The sequence below is a fragment of the Amaranthus tricolor genome, chromosome 7, assembly GCF_026212465.1.
Source record: "Amaranthus tricolor cultivar Red isolate AtriRed21 chromosome 7, ASM2621246v1, whole genome shotgun sequence".
Lineage (NCBI taxonomy): Eukaryota > Viridiplantae > Streptophyta > Magnoliopsida > Caryophyllales > Amaranthaceae > Amaranthus > Amaranthus tricolor.
The window spans coordinates 30,473,699-30,492,564 of NC_080053.1; the positions used below are offsets into that span (position 1 = coordinate 30,473,699).

General features: G+C 32.9%; 2 protein-coding genes across 2 annotated transcripts in view; both read left to right on the forward strand.

Annotated features, from left to right (window-relative positions):
• Window positions 1–9,819, forward strand: part of LOC130818277 ((-)-drimenol synthase-like) — an 11,869-nt gene extending 2,050 nt beyond the window's left edge. The window contains exons 3-7 of the mRNA XM_057684392.1: window positions 1–304; window positions 529–750; window positions 849–987; window positions 7,877–8,125; window positions 9,576–9,819. The exon at window positions 1–304 is cut by the window's left edge and continues 66 nt beyond it. Of these exons, the coding sequence (XP_057540375.1) occupies window positions 1–304; window positions 529–750; window positions 849–987; window positions 7,877–8,125; window positions 9,576–9,683 (1,022 nt within the window). The 3' untranslated portion in view covers window positions 9,684–9,819. The remainder of the gene's footprint in view (window positions 305–528; window positions 751–848; window positions 988–7,876; window positions 8,126–9,575) is intronic.
• Window positions 9,820–14,749: 4,930 nt separating this feature from the next.
• On the forward strand, window positions 14,750–15,972 carry LOC130818332 (histone H2A.6-like). Its single transcript, XM_057684465.1, has 2 exons — window positions 14,750–15,010; window positions 15,394–15,972. The coding sequence occupies exons 1-2, from the start codon at window positions 14,822–14,824 to the stop codon at window positions 15,601–15,603; spliced, it is 399 nt and encodes a 132-aa protein (XP_057540448.1). The 5' UTR covers window positions 14,750–14,821; the 3' UTR covers window positions 15,604–15,972.
• The last annotated feature ends 2,894 nt before the right edge of the window (window positions 15,973–18,866 follow it).

Consider the following 18,866-nt stretch of genomic DNA (forward strand, 5'->3'; position numbering starts at 1 on the left):
ACAACTTATATGAGACATCATATGTTAGAGTACATGGAGAAAGTATACTTGATGAAGCTCTTGTATTTTCCACAAAACATTTAACCTCCATTGTTGCAAATTCAAGCTCTCATCCCATGGTGGAACAAATAGCTCGATCCTTGGAATTACCCCTTCATAAAAGGAGTGTAAGAGTTGAATCTAGACACCAAATCACATTTTATGAAGCTAAATCTTCTCATGATGAAAGATTGCTCAAATTTGCAAAGCTTGATTTTAATATGCTTTTGGCATTGCATAGAATGGAACTTGCACAATATATGAGGTAAATTGAGTACTATACAAAATATTCATTACACAATAAAAATATCAGCCCGTCTTGTATGAGACTGTCTCACAATGAGACAATCCCATATAATTAGCTTATCTGTTCTTTGGCATTCCGTAGAATGAAGCGTAAAAAATTTATGAGGTAAATTGAGTGAATAACAGTGCTTATGGCATTGCAAAGCTCTAACTTTTCCTTTTTACTTGGAATAATATATATAGGTGGTTCAAGAACCTTGACAAGGCCATAAAATTGCCCAATTTTATGAGGAGTAGAGTGGTTGAATGCTACTTTTGGTCTTTGGGTGCATACCATGAGTCTAAATATGCATTTGCTAGATTATGTATTAGCAAAATAATAAGGATCATATCTATCCTCGATGACATTTATGACGCTTACGCAACCACCGAAGAATTGATAATCATCACAAAAGCAATTCAAAGGTTTATTTATTAATAATTATTTCATATCATATCGTATCATATCATATCATACAATTCTCTAATTATATTAATTAAATTATATTGATTTGTTGTCTTAGGTGGGACAAAAGTTGTGTTAAGCAGCTTCCTGAATTCATGAAATTGTTTTACGAAGCAATGATTGATACATTTGAAGAAATGGAGCAAGCATTGGCCGAAGAAGGAAGAGCATATGCTGCTCATTATGCTCGACAGCAAGTATGATTAATAATTCTAGCAATAAGTATTTTTAAACTTGTCAAAATAGTCGATTTTGGATCTGATTGACTAGGTTTGATAAAAAATAATAGAGTATATAATTAAATATGACATATTATGTAGCTTCAATTATTAGCTTCAACCATATGATCAGGAAGACGTGTGTCGTATTTATATTTCGAGTCTAAAGGGGCTCATGTGAGGTAGTGTGATAGTACTTGATATATTATAGGTGAAAGAGTTTGAATGCTTGACTTTTCCATTGATTCAACGAAACTTATATACAAAATTCAAACAAAGATACAATATTTACTTAACAAAGATACAATAGTCAACTATGCTAAATAAGATAAATATTCAAAACAAAATATTTATTCTTATATTCTAACACACCCCCGCAGTCGTAGCAGGAGGTTCTCGAATGCTTAGACTGGATCGGAAATCATTAAACAGTACACGGGGAAATCCTTTCGTAAAAATATCTGCAATTTGATATTGAGAAGAAATAAGAAGAACTCGTACTTCACCTCTTGCTACTTTTTCACGAACAAAGTGAATGTCCATTTCAATGTGTTTGGTGCGTTGATGTTGCACCGGATTTCCTGATAAGTAAATAGCAGTTACATTATCACAGTAGACCAAGGTGGCTTTCTGGATAGGACAATGTAATTCAAGTAACAAGTTTCTTATCCAGCAAGAATCAGATACCACATTTGCAACTCCGCGATATTCAGCTTCGGCACTAGAACGGGACAAAGTGGGTTGTCGTTTTGACGACCAAGAGACCAAATTGTCCCCAAGAAATACACAATAACCAGATGTGGATCTTCTAGTATCTGGGCACCCACCCCAATCAGCATCAGTATAAGAAATGAGAGTATCAAAGGAGGATGGATACAAGTGTAGACCAAATAATACAGTGCCCTGTAAGTAGCGCAAAATACGCTTAAGAGCATTCATATGCTCAACCCTGGGATCATGCATGTGAAGGCAAACCTGCTGAACTGCATATGAAATGTCAGGTCTGGTGAAGGTAAGATACTGTAGAGTGCCTGCAAGAATTTGATACTTAGTAGGATCCTCAAAAGGAGAGTCTTTAGAGGCACTAAGTTTAGATTTCGTATCAACAGGCGTGTGGCAAGGACTACAATTAGACATGCCAGCTCTAGAAATAATGTCTGAAGCATACTGCTTCTGAGACAAGAACATACTATTAGCAGTACGAGTCACAGCAATACCCAAAAAGTAACTTAAAGGACCTAGATCCTTCATAGCAAACTCTGTACCTAAAAGAGTCATAAAATGCTGTCGTAGATGATCAGATGATGAGGTAAGAATGATGTCATCAACATATAATAGGAGATAGGCCGGATCTTTTCCCTGTCTATAAATGAACAGACAGTGATCAGATTTGCTATTAGAAAAACCAATAGTATTCACAAAATCTGCAAAACACTGATACCAGGCCCGAGGTGCCTGTTTTAGACCATTAAGAGATTTCTTTAGTAAGCACACATTATCTGGTAGACTTTTATCACGAAAACCCATAGGTTGATGCATATACACTGTTTCATTTAGATGACCATGTAAGAAAGCATTTTTGACATCCAACTGATGTATGGGCCAGGATTTGGAAAGAGCAATGCTAAGAACAATACGAATAGTGGTTGGTTTAACAACTGGATTGAAAGTCTCATCACAATCAACTCTCTATTGTTGAGTTTTCCCATCACCTACAACACGGGCTTTATGCCTCTCAAAAGAACCATCAGAATTCCTTTTATGCCAAAAATCCACATAGATCTAATAACATTCACATCTTTTGGCCTAGGTACCAATTCCCATGTTTTATTTTCAATTAGAGCATTAATTCATCTAACATTGCATTATTCCAATTTGGGTCACGAATAGCACTAACGGGGTCCTTGGGTATGGGAGAGATGTTAGAGGTGGTCATGGTGACTAAATTGTGAAAATATTTTGTGTTTGGTTTGTAGACGTCGTTCTTTTCTCTAGTAGTCATAGTGTGGGAGTTTGGAACAGTGGAGAAAGATTGAGTGTTTGGCGTGGATGAAGAGGAATTTTGTGGGGCTAAAAAAGGAATTTCGTGTATGGGAGAGATACTTGTTGTGGGTTGGGCTGCTCAAGAGAGGCGTTAGGTGAGGCAGCAGTTGGGGCTTGAGTTGGCGACCCAGCAGCAGTATTAGAGGGTGTAGCTGGGCTATGCGAGATTGGCCCAGAGGAAGAGGGTGATACCGGTTCTGGGCCATGTGAGATGGACCCAGAATTGTGTCCAACATTTGGAGTAGAAGATAATTGTGTGTTGTCTTGGTGCTGTAAATGGCGCATAATAGGATTATAATCTAGAAAATAATAATCATTTTTATTAGGCTTGTGAAGTTTAGCAAAAGGAAATTCGATTTCAATAAATTTCACATGACGACATATTATGATTTTACCATTTGACATATTGTAACACTTAGAACCACGATGATTCGCAGAGGGGCCAAGATAGACACAAGGGGTGGACCTTTCTTGCAATTTGTGTATAGTAGTAGAGGGAAAGAGGGGAAAACATAAACAGCCAAAGACACGTAATTCCGAGTATATTGGATCACATTGATATAGAATTTGAGTTGGCGACTTAAATCCTAAGACTTTGGTTGGAAGAATGTTTAGAAGGTAAGTGGCCATTTGTAAGGCATGATGCAAAAATGAAAGAGGTAAAGAAGCATGTGCAAGTAAGGTCCGAATGACATTGTTTATGGATTTTATGTGGCGTTCCGCTTTTTCATTTTGAGGAGATGAATGAGGAAAAGAAAGACGAAATAACATGCCATGACGATCAAAGAATTCTTTAAAGGTACCATTAATGTATTCGGTGCCATTGTCACATTGAAAAGTCTTAATGTAACGTTCAAATTGAGTATGGATAAGAGAGAAAAATGATTTGAATAAGTGTTTAACTTGTGATTTTTTAGAGATAGGAAATGTCCATAGAAATTTGCTATAATCATCAAGGAATAAGACAAAATAACAATGACCAGAAGAACTAATAATGGGAGAAGTCCAAAGATCGTTGTAAATAATATCAAATGGTAAAATAGTGTGCGACACAGAATCATAAAAAGGCAATTTAGAAAGTTTTCCAAGAGAACAGGAGGAACAATAAGATTTACAAGCTTTATTACAGTCGATAAATTTGTTACAACTAAGAGATTTTAATACAGCAACGCCAGGATGTCCTAAGCGATTGTGCCATAGTTTAGGAGAAATAGCAGTGAAAGCAGTATTAGTGGCTGGAGAGTTGGCTTGACTACTAGAGAATAGAGGATATAGAGCACCGATATTGTTACATCTCAGGAATGTGATTCCCGTCTGTAAATCATTAACAGAAAATCTGTAAGGATCAAAAGTAATGGAAACCATATTGTCAATGGTGAATTTGCGGACAGAAATAAGGTTTTTAATTAATTTCGGAGCATGCAAAACATTTTTTAAGGTAAATGGTGGAAAGGGGGAGTGTAAAGTAGTACTACCATGACCAGCAATTGGAATTAAGTGACCACTACCAATAACAATGTTGTTATGTTTAATGCTCGAATTAAAATAAGGGGAAAGTATACCTTGATCCGCAGTCATATGAGATGTTGCACTGGTGTCCATGTAGTAGTTTCCATCCGATTGAGAGAAAGAGAGAGCTTGCATGGTTGCTTCAATGTCCGTTGGAGAGTATGAGGTTGCTAGTCCAACTGTAGAATAGGCTTGAGGTCGTGGGCCTAGAATCCCTGATCCAGTAGGCCTAGAGCCCATATTAGGTGTAGCAGCCTTAGAAGGCCAAGAAAAAGCTGGATAGGGGCATGGTGGTGGTAGGGGTGTTCAAAAATATCCGATTTGAAAAACCCGATCCGGAATACCCACTATCCGATTTTTAAAACCGGGTAAATTACCCGGTTTACCAAATTTGGATAATTCGAGTCGGGTACCCGGTTTTAAAACCGGGTATTCGGGTCGGATACGGATCGCGATTTTTGGGAAACCGGGTACCCGGTATCCGGTTTGTAATTTATTTTATTTTTTTTAATTTTTTTATTTCAAAAACCCTAAATAACTAAACCTAATCCCGTCTTCATTAAAACTTCATACTTGCTGGGCTGCTGGCTGCTTCTTGCGTTCTTCCTCCTTCCTCCTTCCTCCTTTATTCCAGTCACGGTGAGTCACTGAGACAGTGAGACGTCATCTTGCTTCTTCAATCTTCAGTTCTTCACGCCGTCATCTTGCTTCTTCTTCACCATTCACGTTGAGACGTCATCTTCTTCTTCAGTTCTTTAATTGGGTAAGTTTGTTTCAATTCATCACCATTCTTAGTTCATCACCATTCTTCCTATATAAACTCATTTTCCCCCAAATCACAATCCAACCAAAATCAAAAACCCTAAAAATTCAACTCAAAATCAATTTTTGAAATCCAAATCTAGAAAATGTCAATGATTTGAAGAAACTCGTGGTGTTTTGAAGATTTTCTTGAAGAATGTGATTTATGATGCTGTTACTTACACTGAACATGCTAGAAGAAAGACTGTTACTACTATGCATGTTGTTTACGCTCTTAAGAGGCAAGGTCGAACTCTTTATGGATTCGGTGGTTAGATTTGTTATTCAAAAGGAGATTTTAAATTTTTAATCTCTATATTGTAATTGTTGAATTATTGGTTAATATATATGATAGTTATATTTTGAGTTCCAATTGAGTTTAGATTCAGTTGTTCATACTTCTAATTTGATTATTTTGTTTCATACATTTGGGATTTTTCAATGGGTTCTTGTTTATTGTATTGTTGGCTTGTTGGTGCTTTAGTTTTTACTGATAAATGCACCGATGGTATTTCTTACAATAACAAACAATTTTCATCTATTAAAAATGTTAAAAGAAATAAGAAAAAAAAATAAAATAAAATAACAAAATCGGGTATCCGGTTTCCGATCCGGAATAGAATTTTAAGTATCCGGAAAACCGGGTACCCGATTTTTCGGAACCGGGTCGACCCGGTATCCGGTTTTGAACACCGCTAGGTGGTGGGACGGGCCATTGTGACAGCCATTAGGCCTAGGATGCCCATGGTTGTTGTTGCCAATTGGGCCCAGAAGATGAAGACCCACTTGGTTGGGGCCCTCCCACATTAGGACGCCCTTTTCCAGATTTTGAGCTAGATTTCTTTGCCTTATTATTCTTAGAATAGGGACGAGAAGACGAGCCTGCCTGAGTGTTGCTATCTGGACCTTGCTGGCCGCCGGTAGAGTAAGCAGCAAGAGCCGTGTGGTTGCCAGACCTACCCTCTTTTGCTAAGCGATTCTTGATTGTTCACTCAGCGAGTTTGAGTAGAGATCGACAACTCTCAAAGGACGGGAGAGGCTCTTGATTTTGGATGAAATCCACCGTGCCGGAGTAAGCTTCGTAAAGGCCGGCAGTGAGCTTGAGAACAAGACGGATATTGGGGATCGGAGCATCTATGTCCGCAAGGCGATCAGCCAAGAATTTGATATGATTGCAATAGCTATCAATGGATGAGAAATTCTCGAAGTTGAGATCAGACAACTCCTCTTCTAGATGAGTTGCCCAGGACGCCTTGTTGTCTTGGAACATGGACTCAAGGCGAGACCAAGCCCCTTGAGCAGAGTCATCCTTGAGGAGAATTGCAAGAAGAAGGTTGTTTGATATAGTCCCATATATCCATTGAAGTACCACCGCATCGAGGCGTTTCCAAAGAGACAAGTCGTCTGACTTTGTCTTCTCATAGGCGGCAACGGCCTCTATTTCAGTTGGTGGTATGATGTGTTCATACACGTCATGGACCCTAACAAGAACTTTGAATAGAGCAGCCCAAGAATGATACATTCCAGTCTCGGTGTCTAATTCAATGGGAACAAGGGACTTGACATTGGTGACTGTCAAGGCCGAATGAAATTTGGGGGAAGCAGTCATGTTATGCAGCGGAAGAAGAAAGGAGAATTGTTAGGGAAAAAAGCCAAGGTCGAAACCTTAATCTGATACCATGAAAGAGTTTGAATGCTTGACTTTTCCATTGATTCAACGAAACTTATATACAAAATTCACACCTTATAATTAGCCGGAAGATACTCCTAAGACTGGGCTATAATTCTGGGATTACATTGACTGCTAGGCTGTAGACTAGGAAAAGAGATATACAAAAATATTTACTTAACAAAGATACAATAGTCAACTATGCTAAATAAGATAAATATTCAAAACAGAATATTTATCCTTATATTCTAACAACAGGGGATCGTCTCGTTTATTTTTCATGAGCCTCAGAACGAAATATAAAAATTAGGACAATGAAAACTTTAAGGTGTATAATAAATAATACAAAATTCTTTTTGTTTATTAATTGTTGATATTTTAACTACTTTATAAATAAACACTAATAAATCATATTATTTATTAAAAATGTACATTATATCTAAACTTAATTTAAGTTATAATCAACTTTGTATATGAAAATACATATTTTTGACCCTTAAAAATTTAGGGCAGTGGGTGATATCCCGTTTTGCCCTTGTTAATCGACAATCATGATATATCATGTGACTTCAACCATTAACTTAAGTTTTTAGTTGAGTTAATTTCTTTATATGGTATCAGTGCATGTCAAGAAACTAACTCAACAAAAACATAAACTGATGATCGTAAATCCGAGTTAAAAATGACAACTCTAGCTATTTCTTCTTAGCATAATTTTATTATATATATATATATATATATATATATATATATATATATATATATATATATATATATATATATATATATATATATATATATATATATATATATTGTGATTAAACAAATAGGTTGATTGTTTTGCAGTTGATTGCTACATGCGAAGGGTACTTCGAAGAAGCAAAATGGAGATTTGAAAAACATGTTCCAACATATGAAAATTACATAAATAATGGCATATTTAGCGGAGGCTACTTGCTTATTGTTGCAGCTTCTTTTGTTGGGATGGGAGACATTGCAAATGAGAATGCCTTTAAATGGCTTCACAAAGATTCTAAGGCTCCAAGAGCTTCTTGCATTATTGCTAGGCTTTTTGATGATATTGCTGGTCATAAGGTTTGAATTATTTTATCCACTCTGTTTTTAAAAGTTTATTAGATTTATTTGGATGTATAAAATTTTAATTATACTTTTTAAATTTTTTTTATCAAACTTTTAGAAATAGAGCAAGTACTTATAAATTTTTTATCTAATTAAAAAAAAACATTTTGTTCTTAAACTTACACCAAGTTAATTCACCCCTATTCCACTATATATAAGAGTGTTTATTACTTAATTGGTTGAATTAGCTTGTTTGACGAATGATACTCCTAGGGCTAGAGTCCTAAATCTTTAATCACTTTGAGTTTACACCATATAATTCAAATATGTGAGAGCTATTTGATTCTTTTGTTGTCAATGAAAAAAAAATTTTTAAGTAGTATTGAATTTTGTTTGCTAGTTTTTAAGACAATAATATAAGGTGGCTGTTATTGAGATGGTAATTCGTAAAACAATTATCGTTAGTTATAATGTGCAAAAAGCTGATAGTATCTTTTTGCTCTAAGTCTTCTACGAACTTTCATATTTGTCGCGAAACCTTCTCAACTAAAAGTTTGAACTGGTGGTTGAGACATCAGAATATGTTTTATACTCTTTAACACACCCCTCACACGAAAGCCCATAGGGCTAGAAGTGTGAACGCTAGGCCTATTAAAAAAAATCCGACCCGCTTGACCCGACCAATTGACCCGCCGACCCGCATCTAAAATGACAGGTCATAAAACCAAAAGTATTGTAAGTTACGGATCGGGTCATAAGCCACAAAATAATTTTAATCGAGTAGCCGATGACCCGTTTATAATAGAGAGGTTTTTAAAAATTTGGTGAAAATTTTTACCAACACTATTTTTTTGGAAACTTTACTTACATCCTTTGAACTATGACGAATTACTGAAGATGGCACAAGAACAATATGGCATATACAGTGAGGCAGCCACAATTCTAGTGTGTACATTACAGTGAGCCACAAGAACAGAGAGATTGCGTTTGTGACATTACCTTTGTAGACCATTACTATTTGCAATTGATGTAACAAAGTCTGTGGAATTGCCTTGTTCTAAATAACATTTGATAAGGGAGCAATAATAATCCATGAATTTTCTTAGCTTGCTTGCTTCATCTTGTTACATTTGTTTTTTTCATCTAACAGAAAAAAATATAATGTCACAAATGCAACCAGGTATCCGGTGGTCCGACCCGATTTATCCGGGTACCCGGTTATGAACTCTCCTAGTGGATGCGCATATGCGCTGAATATTCCACTTTAAAAGTGGGGTGGTTGAAATTCGAACTCGTAACTTCTTGTCACGTTGGCTTCTGATACCATGTCAAGGAACCATCTCAACTAAAAAGCTTAAGCTCATGGTTGAGGCCCCGGAATATGTTTTATACTCTAACAATATTCACCTGTTAAATATATTCGATTATTAATAGAAGTATTTTTATTGTTTTATTTTTGGGCCAGTTTGAGCAAGATCGAGAACATGTTGTCTCCGCCGTAGAATGTTACATGAAACAATTTGGTGCATCCGAAGAAGGAGGCTTACGAAGAGATCGAACTTCAAATAGATGAAGCATGGAAAGACATAAATGAAGACATGATTGGACCAACACATATTTCAAGGCCAATACTTGTTCGATTAATAAACCTGTCAAGGTTATTGTATGATATTCTAAAGAAAGGTCAGGATGGATACACTACACCTAAATATATCCAACCAAAAATTGAAGCTGTTCTTCTTAATCCTTTCATTATATAGTATTTTATTTCAGTCGGAAAGTAAATATTACTTTTCGAAAAAAATTATAAGTTTGATTTTTACCTAAATGTTTGAGTATTATATAACATATTTTAGGTTTTAATCATTTGTATTAAATGCCAACGTGACAAAAGGTCACGGGTTCGAATTTGAACAATTCCTTATTTAAAATGAAATATTTAGCGCTAAGTATGAGGAGGTTTTGTACTACATATCATACACTTTAATAAAAATGTTGGAAAATGACAAATATCATGCTTAAAAAATCTTGACAAATGTATTATTTTTATAGATTAGTTAATTACATGACAATATTTACCTAATTTAGAATTTTATTTTTTAAAATTGAAGCTAAAATAGATAAAGGGATTATAATTTATTGTAGAAATTTTCTATACATTACCTAGAATTTAATACCTTCAATTGAATGAAAAAATTATGTGTTGATGAATAATTTAAAAATGATGTGTTGATGAATAATTTTTTAAACATCAATATGAATTTTTACTTTAAAAAATCATATATTGTTACTTTAATCACAATAATATATAATTGCATCATTATTTGAAATTTTATATTTATATATTTTATTCTAATAAATTCGTGCATTGTACAAGTTTGTATACTAGTTTTATCTTAAAGGGTTCTCGTATAAGGGAGCGTGTAAAAATATATAATATTATTCTGGGGCCTCAATTATGAGTTGAAACTTTTAATTGAGTTGTTTCCTTAACACTAACCTCCCATTCCCCTTCTCTCCACTTATCCTATTATTAAAAACGGGAAATTTGTTGAAAATAAGTTAACTTTCCTTGATCCGCTGAAAACAAATTCAACTAATGTTTATTTTTAAATAAATCCACTTATTTGGTATCGTTGCTGAAAATAGCTAAACTATTGTTTATTCCTAATTCTTTACTTACAAAGAAACTTTAAAGATTATTATAACAGTCGATCTCTTGAGAGACCGTCCCTTACAAGAATTTGTGTTATTATAAACAATAAATCGATTTATTTTTAACAAATATACATAAAAAGTGAATTTATTTATAATAAATAATAAATAGATTTATTTTCAACGAATTTCAAGCAATAAATTTATTATTAAAAATTTACCTTAAAAAAATGGCAAATTTACATACAATTATTTATAAAGATTTAACAATATTAATTGATTAAATTAAGAGAATAATTAATGTACAAAATAAGATGCAATCATCAATTGCTAACAAGTAAAAATTCAATCAACATAGTCAACTATATATACATGTTTATTTATTTACATTTTCTTTAGATTGAATTTGGATATGTGCTCATCTTATGAAACAATGCATATATACACCTTTAATTTATTGTTTACAATCATATAATAATCCTTGCTACATGAATAAAATCACATAATGAAACTAATTACATCGTTGCTTAATCATCACCATTATGATCACCATCCTTAATATTCTCCGGTGGGATAATGATTTCGACATCGTCGGAGTCCATCGGCCGGACTCGAAACCTCTCATTCCAACAAGTTGACGACGATGAACCAAGACTTAGGCTTCGTTTCAAAATGGGCCTTGTTGATTTATCCCTATCCATCGTTACACTTTCTAATATCAATGAATTCACTTTCTTAAAGAATTTTGATGATTTAGAAAAAAGTGATGGAAATACATTCTTTAAAGATTCCTCTTTTTCATTATAAACGTCTCTTAAACACTCCAAAATACTTAAAATCTTTAAATTAATTATTGATTTATTAGAATATATATTATAATGATTTGTAGCAATATTTACCTTCGGAAAATCAAAATGAAAATTATTATTGTAAGAATTATAATATGGTATGGGATAATAGTAAGGACTAGATTTGAGGTAATGCACGTAATTTGTAGCCATTGTGTCGTTGTCATACATTTTGGGTGGATAAGCAATAGTGTAAGGAATTGAAGATGGGTATAAATTAGAAGGTTTTAATTGATTGCTTAGGGTTTGCTCCATAATTCTTTTGAAACAAATCAATATGGGTATGATGACAATTAATTGTTTTAGGAAGATAAATAAGGTTTATTTGGGATAGCATAAGTTTGGTATCTTAGGGTATATATAGCCTATGCTCAACATTATTTGTCCTTTTGTGATTATGGAAGGGTGTTACAAGCTAAGTTACAACATGGATATATTCAAATATTTAAATAATGTATAATATAATGTATAGGGTACAATTGAGTGTCTAGCTATTTTGGATAACATATGTTTGTATTTACAGGGATAAAAGTCGCTTAGATCTGACCCTTTAAAATATTATTTATATATTTAAAGTTATTTAATAATATTAATATTAAGATATTAAGTTGATGGCTCCATAATATGTTATATATAACTTTAACATGTTGAACCGTAAAAACTATTTTTAAGTTTTGAATTTCTCATAAGTTAACTCAGCCTGTACATGGAAAACGTTATTTAGAGTGAATGTATTTGGATAGAATAATAGAGTAAGGTACGTCTACACATATCAAAGTTGAAAAACTTATACACATTAGATGTTTGATTGTTCATCATGCGCAATAAATCAATGTTCAAAGAAAAATATTGATCAAGACAACTTTTCCATTTTAGATTAAGTCAAAATTTTCATTGTTAGCTTTTTAACAATTAATTTTTCAACCAGCTTAAAAGTTCTGTAAGAGTACCAAAGAATTTTATTTTATTTTTTGATTATTTAAACAATCAACAAATCAAGGCAAAAAAATCATTAAAAAACTAGCAAAAAAATCAATTATCAAACAGATGAGAGGTATTTATTTCAATGATCAAATATTTTGAGTTTAAAATCAAATTTTGTAATCATTTTAGTTTTTATATAATTATAAATATAGAATCATTAAGTGTGGTTTGAACTCTTCTAGTCATAGCTTAGTAATCCTACTACAAAATCATGTAATCTTAGATTACATAGAAATCGTATAGTCTAGAACATGTAATACATAAAGTATTATACACAGTAGTTGACTCTAATTAATGTATAATATATATACAGTATATAATCATCCAAACACTAAGAATAATGACGTTAAGTTACAATACAGGTGGCAGTTTGTAAGAAAGCCAAATAAGCTAGCATCTTTTGTCCACTTTCCATGCTCATCTCCCTACTAAAAAAAGATTATATATAATATATAGTATATTTGTAGCGTATATCAACAAAGAATACATGATTATACGTATGATCTAGTATGATGGATAATGGACAAGTTCCTCTCCTGGAATTACGTATCTTGTCAAGCAACTTTAGCTTGTATGAATAAGGAAATTTTCTTTTGTATATGGAATTACATTGAGTAGTGTACATGATTTTTTTAACAAGGTAAGTCGGAAAAGTTTAATAAGAATTCAAATTCAGAATTAGTTTTTTGTCATAATCTTCTAAAATTTAAAACCAGGTTAATTTATGTAAAAACAGTTAGCAAAATATCAATTTGAATGAAAATTGACTTTTAAGTTCTTTATAAATGATTGAAAAATCAAAATAAAATTTCAATTTCATTTCTTAATTGAAATGAGCGGGCTAGAATCATCAATATTCAATGAGATTTAATAATACTCCCTCCGAATCAATTTAGATGTCCCATTTGCTTGGGCACGGTTATTAAGGATGGTGTGGGGTCCATTAAAAAGGGTAAGTAGTGAAGGGTAGTTGGGTAAGTAAGGTATATGGGGGTATATTCGTAATTACTTGTGTGAACTAAGAATATTTAGGTAAAAAAAGATTGACAAAAATAGAAATATGACAATTAAAAAGACTTTGTCAAATAAGGAAATGAGACAACTAAATTGATTCGGAGGAAGTATGATAGAAAGATTCAAATTAATCTTTCTACAACACTAATAATTCGATTAGTGTTTTTTTTATGTAGGAAGTTGTCTTATAACTCGAATAAAGATACAAACTAAGCTTGGAGTAAACTATTAGAATGTGAACAAAGTCTACACAATACTTGCTCTGTACACGGTACTCGTAACAGAGCGTTTCTAGGCCCAAAAGTTTGGTATTGGTTATCATTGGTATCTTAATGAAATTGGATAGCCCATGGGCCATGACCCATCAGAAGAATGCAAGTCAATATGTCAACACAGATTGTACTTGTTGGTCCATCTAGAATTCTCAAGACAGGCCATACAGCCCAAAAGAGTTCAAGAGAACTTGACCAATTCTAACTTTTGAAAACCTGGATCGTGGCCTAGATGGGCCGTGCTTTATAGTTGAGACTTGAAAACCACGTTTTTTCATGAGTTTACTTTCTATAAGTAGTACGAGTCTTTGGTTTTTATTTGTAGCTCTTTCCGAGTTAAAGTTTTACTGGCTGTAATATTCTTTTCGCTTGTAATAAGGGTATGATTTGCAATTTTTATTTTCTCCTTGAATTCTTCTATAAGGGAAAGATGTAGTATATGAAAATTTACTAACATAAAATACTACCTACTAAATTACACAAATTCTTATATGAGACGGTTTCACCGAAAATCACACTTCAACATCAGTTAATAGCCCAACTAATACAAATCATTAACATATAAGCCTATTTAAAACTCATTTTACCGAAAGATAAACTCTTACTAAAATAACTTACTAAATTATAACCAAGTAGCAAAATCAATTGAGCAAGCATGGGAAATTCCCTCCTTGATTAAAAATTCAAACTTAGAGGGGTAATCTCGTAAATGCCGTTATTGATTACTAAAAATCAATCATTCAATCGTCGATGACGAACAATCTAACGGTTTTAAACCTCAATCCGTGCACTATTATCCTATTGGTTATCATTTAACACTCTATAATCCCTATATAAACTTAAGATTCCATCCGATCCCCCCATTCATCTATCTTCAAACTCCAAATTTCTCTCTCTTCCCGATTTTTTTTCCATTACAATTTCGTCAAGTTTTTGAAATGACTGGTAGAGGCAAAACTCTAGGTTCTGGAGCCGCAAAGAAGGCTACATCTCGTAGTAGTAAAGCTGGGCTACAGTTTCCTGTTGGTCGTATTGCTCGATTCTTGAAGGCTGGTAAATATGCCGAACGTGTTGGTGCCGGAGCTCCGGTTTACCTTGCTGCTGTTCTTGAATACCTTGCCGCTGAGGTAATTTTCATGTTAATCTTTATGTTTGAGGTTTTATGGAATCTTAGGGTTTGAGCTTATTACAGTTCATTGTTCGTGAGGAAATTTGTTGATTAATAGTAATTTTAGTTATTTTTCAGTTGAATTTGTTTGATTCGTAAATAAATTGTGCATTGTTGATAGTTTAAAGCTGATTATCCTCTAAATCTTATGTATTTGGTTTTCTATATTTGTGCCAGTTTATATTGTCAATAATCTAGGGTTTTGACTAAGTATTTAGATCTGTGTTTAAGACTTTGAAACGTTGTTAGTTTTCTTGATTATTCAGTATATTTCATATACATGTCAATTTGTTGAGTTTTTAAATTGAATTGCTGATTTGAAAGCTAAATTGTTTGCTGTAGGTTTTAGAATTGGCTGGAAATGCAGCGAGAGACAACAAGAAGACCCGAATTGTTCCAAGACATATTCAATTAGCAGTAAGAAATGATGAAGAGTTGAGCAAATTGTTGGGAGATGTGACAATTGCTAATGGTGGTGTGATGCCAAACATTCACAATCTTCTTCTACCAAAGAAGAGTGGTACCAAGGCTTCAGCTGAGGATGATTCTTAGATTTCATCGGAGAAAATTGATGATTAATGAAAACATAACGTTTTCAGTTAAATTGTGGTGAGATGATTAATGTTAGGGTTAGGGTTAGGATTAGGGTTTTTGTATTTTGTTCTTACTTTTGTGCTGTGGGTAATTTGAGGTTTAGTTTTATTGTTGAGTTAGGGTGAGGGGGGGATAGAATTTACCACTTTTTATTGTGTATACGTCTGTTTTATTTATATGACAATAGAATGGAAAATTGTCCAACTTTGTGGTAATTACCACTTTCTTTGTACTGTCTAGTGTCTAGCAAGGTCTAAATTACATCTCTCGTAATTTGGTTTCCCAAAAACATATACGATTAATAATAATCTTTGATCTTTCATGTTATTTCACTGAGTTTTTCATACATAGAAAGATAGAATCTTTGTTTATAATGGATATTATTTTAATTAAATAGTGATTTGAAGTAATAATTGTATTGAAAGTATAAGAGAGAAAATAATTATAAATAAAATAAGAAGGGTGAAGTGGATTTTGAGTCTTATTTAAGAAGACACCATTTAAAGACACTCAAAATACAAAGCTATGTATGATTTTATTTACATTTAATTAAGAAAATGCAAAGAATTTATTTACACACAAAGAAAAGGTCCTGTATAAGGCAGTGAAGTTATCAAAATTCATACCTAAGGCTATGTTCTTTAGGGCAATAGCAAGGCCTAGATGGAATTAATATGGCCAATATACGTTTGATGGGAAATTGAAATTTTCCCTTTTATCAATATGATGGTAGCACAAAGAGACTCAAAAAATCGACCAACGGGGTCAATAGAGATTAAATCGACCGAGTTAGTTACTCAAGAGGTGTATAAGAGTATGCTTATATATCAACTCATTCCAGTTATACTAAGAAAATGGCTAAGTGAAGGTCCTTTTATTATTTTTATTCAACAAGATAATACAGAGGTTTATATCACAAATGATTTGGTAACAACACAATAGGAAAGGGGGTTTAACATTCATTCTCACACAACAACCTCCAAACAGTTTGAATTGTAACATTCTTGATTTGAGTTTCTTTAGGAGCATACAATCACTGCATAAAAAGATGTCCAAAAACATGATAGAATTAATAACAGCAGTTGAAGATACATTCGAAGAGTTACATCCAAAGATCTTAATTAATGCGAATCTCATTACAACACCATTTAAATGAGATTCTAAAGGTTAAGAGTTGTAATGACTACATACAACCACATTTTGGGAAGAAAATACAAGAAGACAATAGAAGATTAAGGATTCAAGTAAGAATTCCAATACAGCCGGTTAGAGAAGCAATTGCTTTTCTCAACCCAAACACAAATCAACAGCTAATCCAAACAAAAAATAAGGATGCTGCACAAAATTCACAAATCATTTATGAAGCATATGATGAAGCAATTGAAGAAACTCAAAGATGATAAAAACCATAGCCCCTCAGTTTAATTTTTGTTTTGATCATCATTAAAAATGCGACTTTAAAAATTTAGGAGCAACAAAGTGTCAACCACAATCCATATCAATGATTAAAGTTCATGTTTTGCTAAGTAACTTCATTATTTAACATTATTTCAGAATAAAAAAACCCCTGATTCATCATCGAGGTTATGAATTCTCTCAGATTAAAATTTGTTCATCAACAAATGAAGCTACTAAATATGAATAGAAAATCAGTTGATGTGTTTAGGTTTAACAAATGCTACTCAACCAAGTAATTAAAGTTATTTTTTCAGAAATTAGAGGTCAATAATCCTCAACAAAATTGACATCACAGGGGCATATACGAACATAAACATCAAGAAATTTCAAAAAACATAAACCAGAAGAACAAAACATCAGACACAAAAACCAGAAGATCAACATAAACCAACAGCAAACATGAACACAAAAAGCAGCACCAAAATGTCAAGTGTAATTCTAAAACAAAACGAAAATCAGAACAGCCTTACAAACATCAGATACGTTTTTTAGGGTTTGTTTTAGCCCTAGAAGCAATAACATGTTCAGGAGTGTCAGGGACAACCAAATCGAGTTGATCTTCTTTAAACAGAGAATTAAACAACCATTCAACAATTGTTAGTGGTGGTTCCTTTTCAACAACAGGTGAAGAAGGTGGAGATTCCTGATAAATTGATGTAGCATCATCTTCAAGGGACTTTTGATGTGCCTTAAAATCCTTTTTGGACCACCTTAAAATTTTATTTGAATACGAATGTGAACGCCCATGAAAGGAACAAGAACAAAATTCTCCATAATCACAGAGACCATCGTAAAGAAACGAAGGAATTGAAGAATCACTTTTAGATTCGTTGTTTTCCATCTCAAAAAATTAAAGCTTCAAGAATAAGAGCAATGAACTAAAAACAAAGCTTTGAAGAAACGTCAATGGCGGTTGAAGAACAGGGGGCAGATTTTGGAGATTAGGACCAAAAATTATGAAACTTACCTCAAAATATAGAGAAAAGCCGATCTTTATTTTAGTTTAATAAAAATGAACTAAAGTTAAAGGATGAACAGAGGGCAATGGTTTAAAGAAGCCATGAAAATGACGAGTTTGAAGAGAGAGAGAGAGAGTACGGAAAAGAGAGATAAGAGAGACACGACAATTAAGGGGTAATTAATGAAGGAGGCGGTTCAAACGAGATATACAAGTGGTAATAAGAAAAATGGGAGGGGTAATGAGGGTATATTAGGAAAAAAAGATTTTCAAAAATAGAAAGTATTCTAAAGTGGACATACATATGGAACTACCCGTTATAATAAGGTGAAAAAACATAAAAGAATGGAGGGAGTACTATTTTGTGATGCCCATAAAAAATGACCCAAGTCTCAAAGACTTCCCTTCATGCTTTATTTAGCTAGTCTCTTGAGAGATTGTATTTTTGAGGTATATATCTTAAGCTCAACTTATTAAAGATTAATGTATATTTACATTATCTTTAATGCTTACTTATTATATCCTTGATGCCTATTTTTAATATCTTTAATGTCTATTTAGATTATTCTTAATGTATATTTATAATATTTAAAAAGTATATAATGGGTTGACTTAAAAAGTACTTATAAGAATTTGTGTACTTTATTTGGTATATTTGATTCTTAATGTAATTTTATATTTACTATATTTGATTGTTATATTAATCATTTATATATTGAAATATATTTATCTAAAGTTTTATTTTCTTTGACTTTTTTAATTTATATTATTTTTTATTTTACAAATTTTTAAATGAGATGGTTTT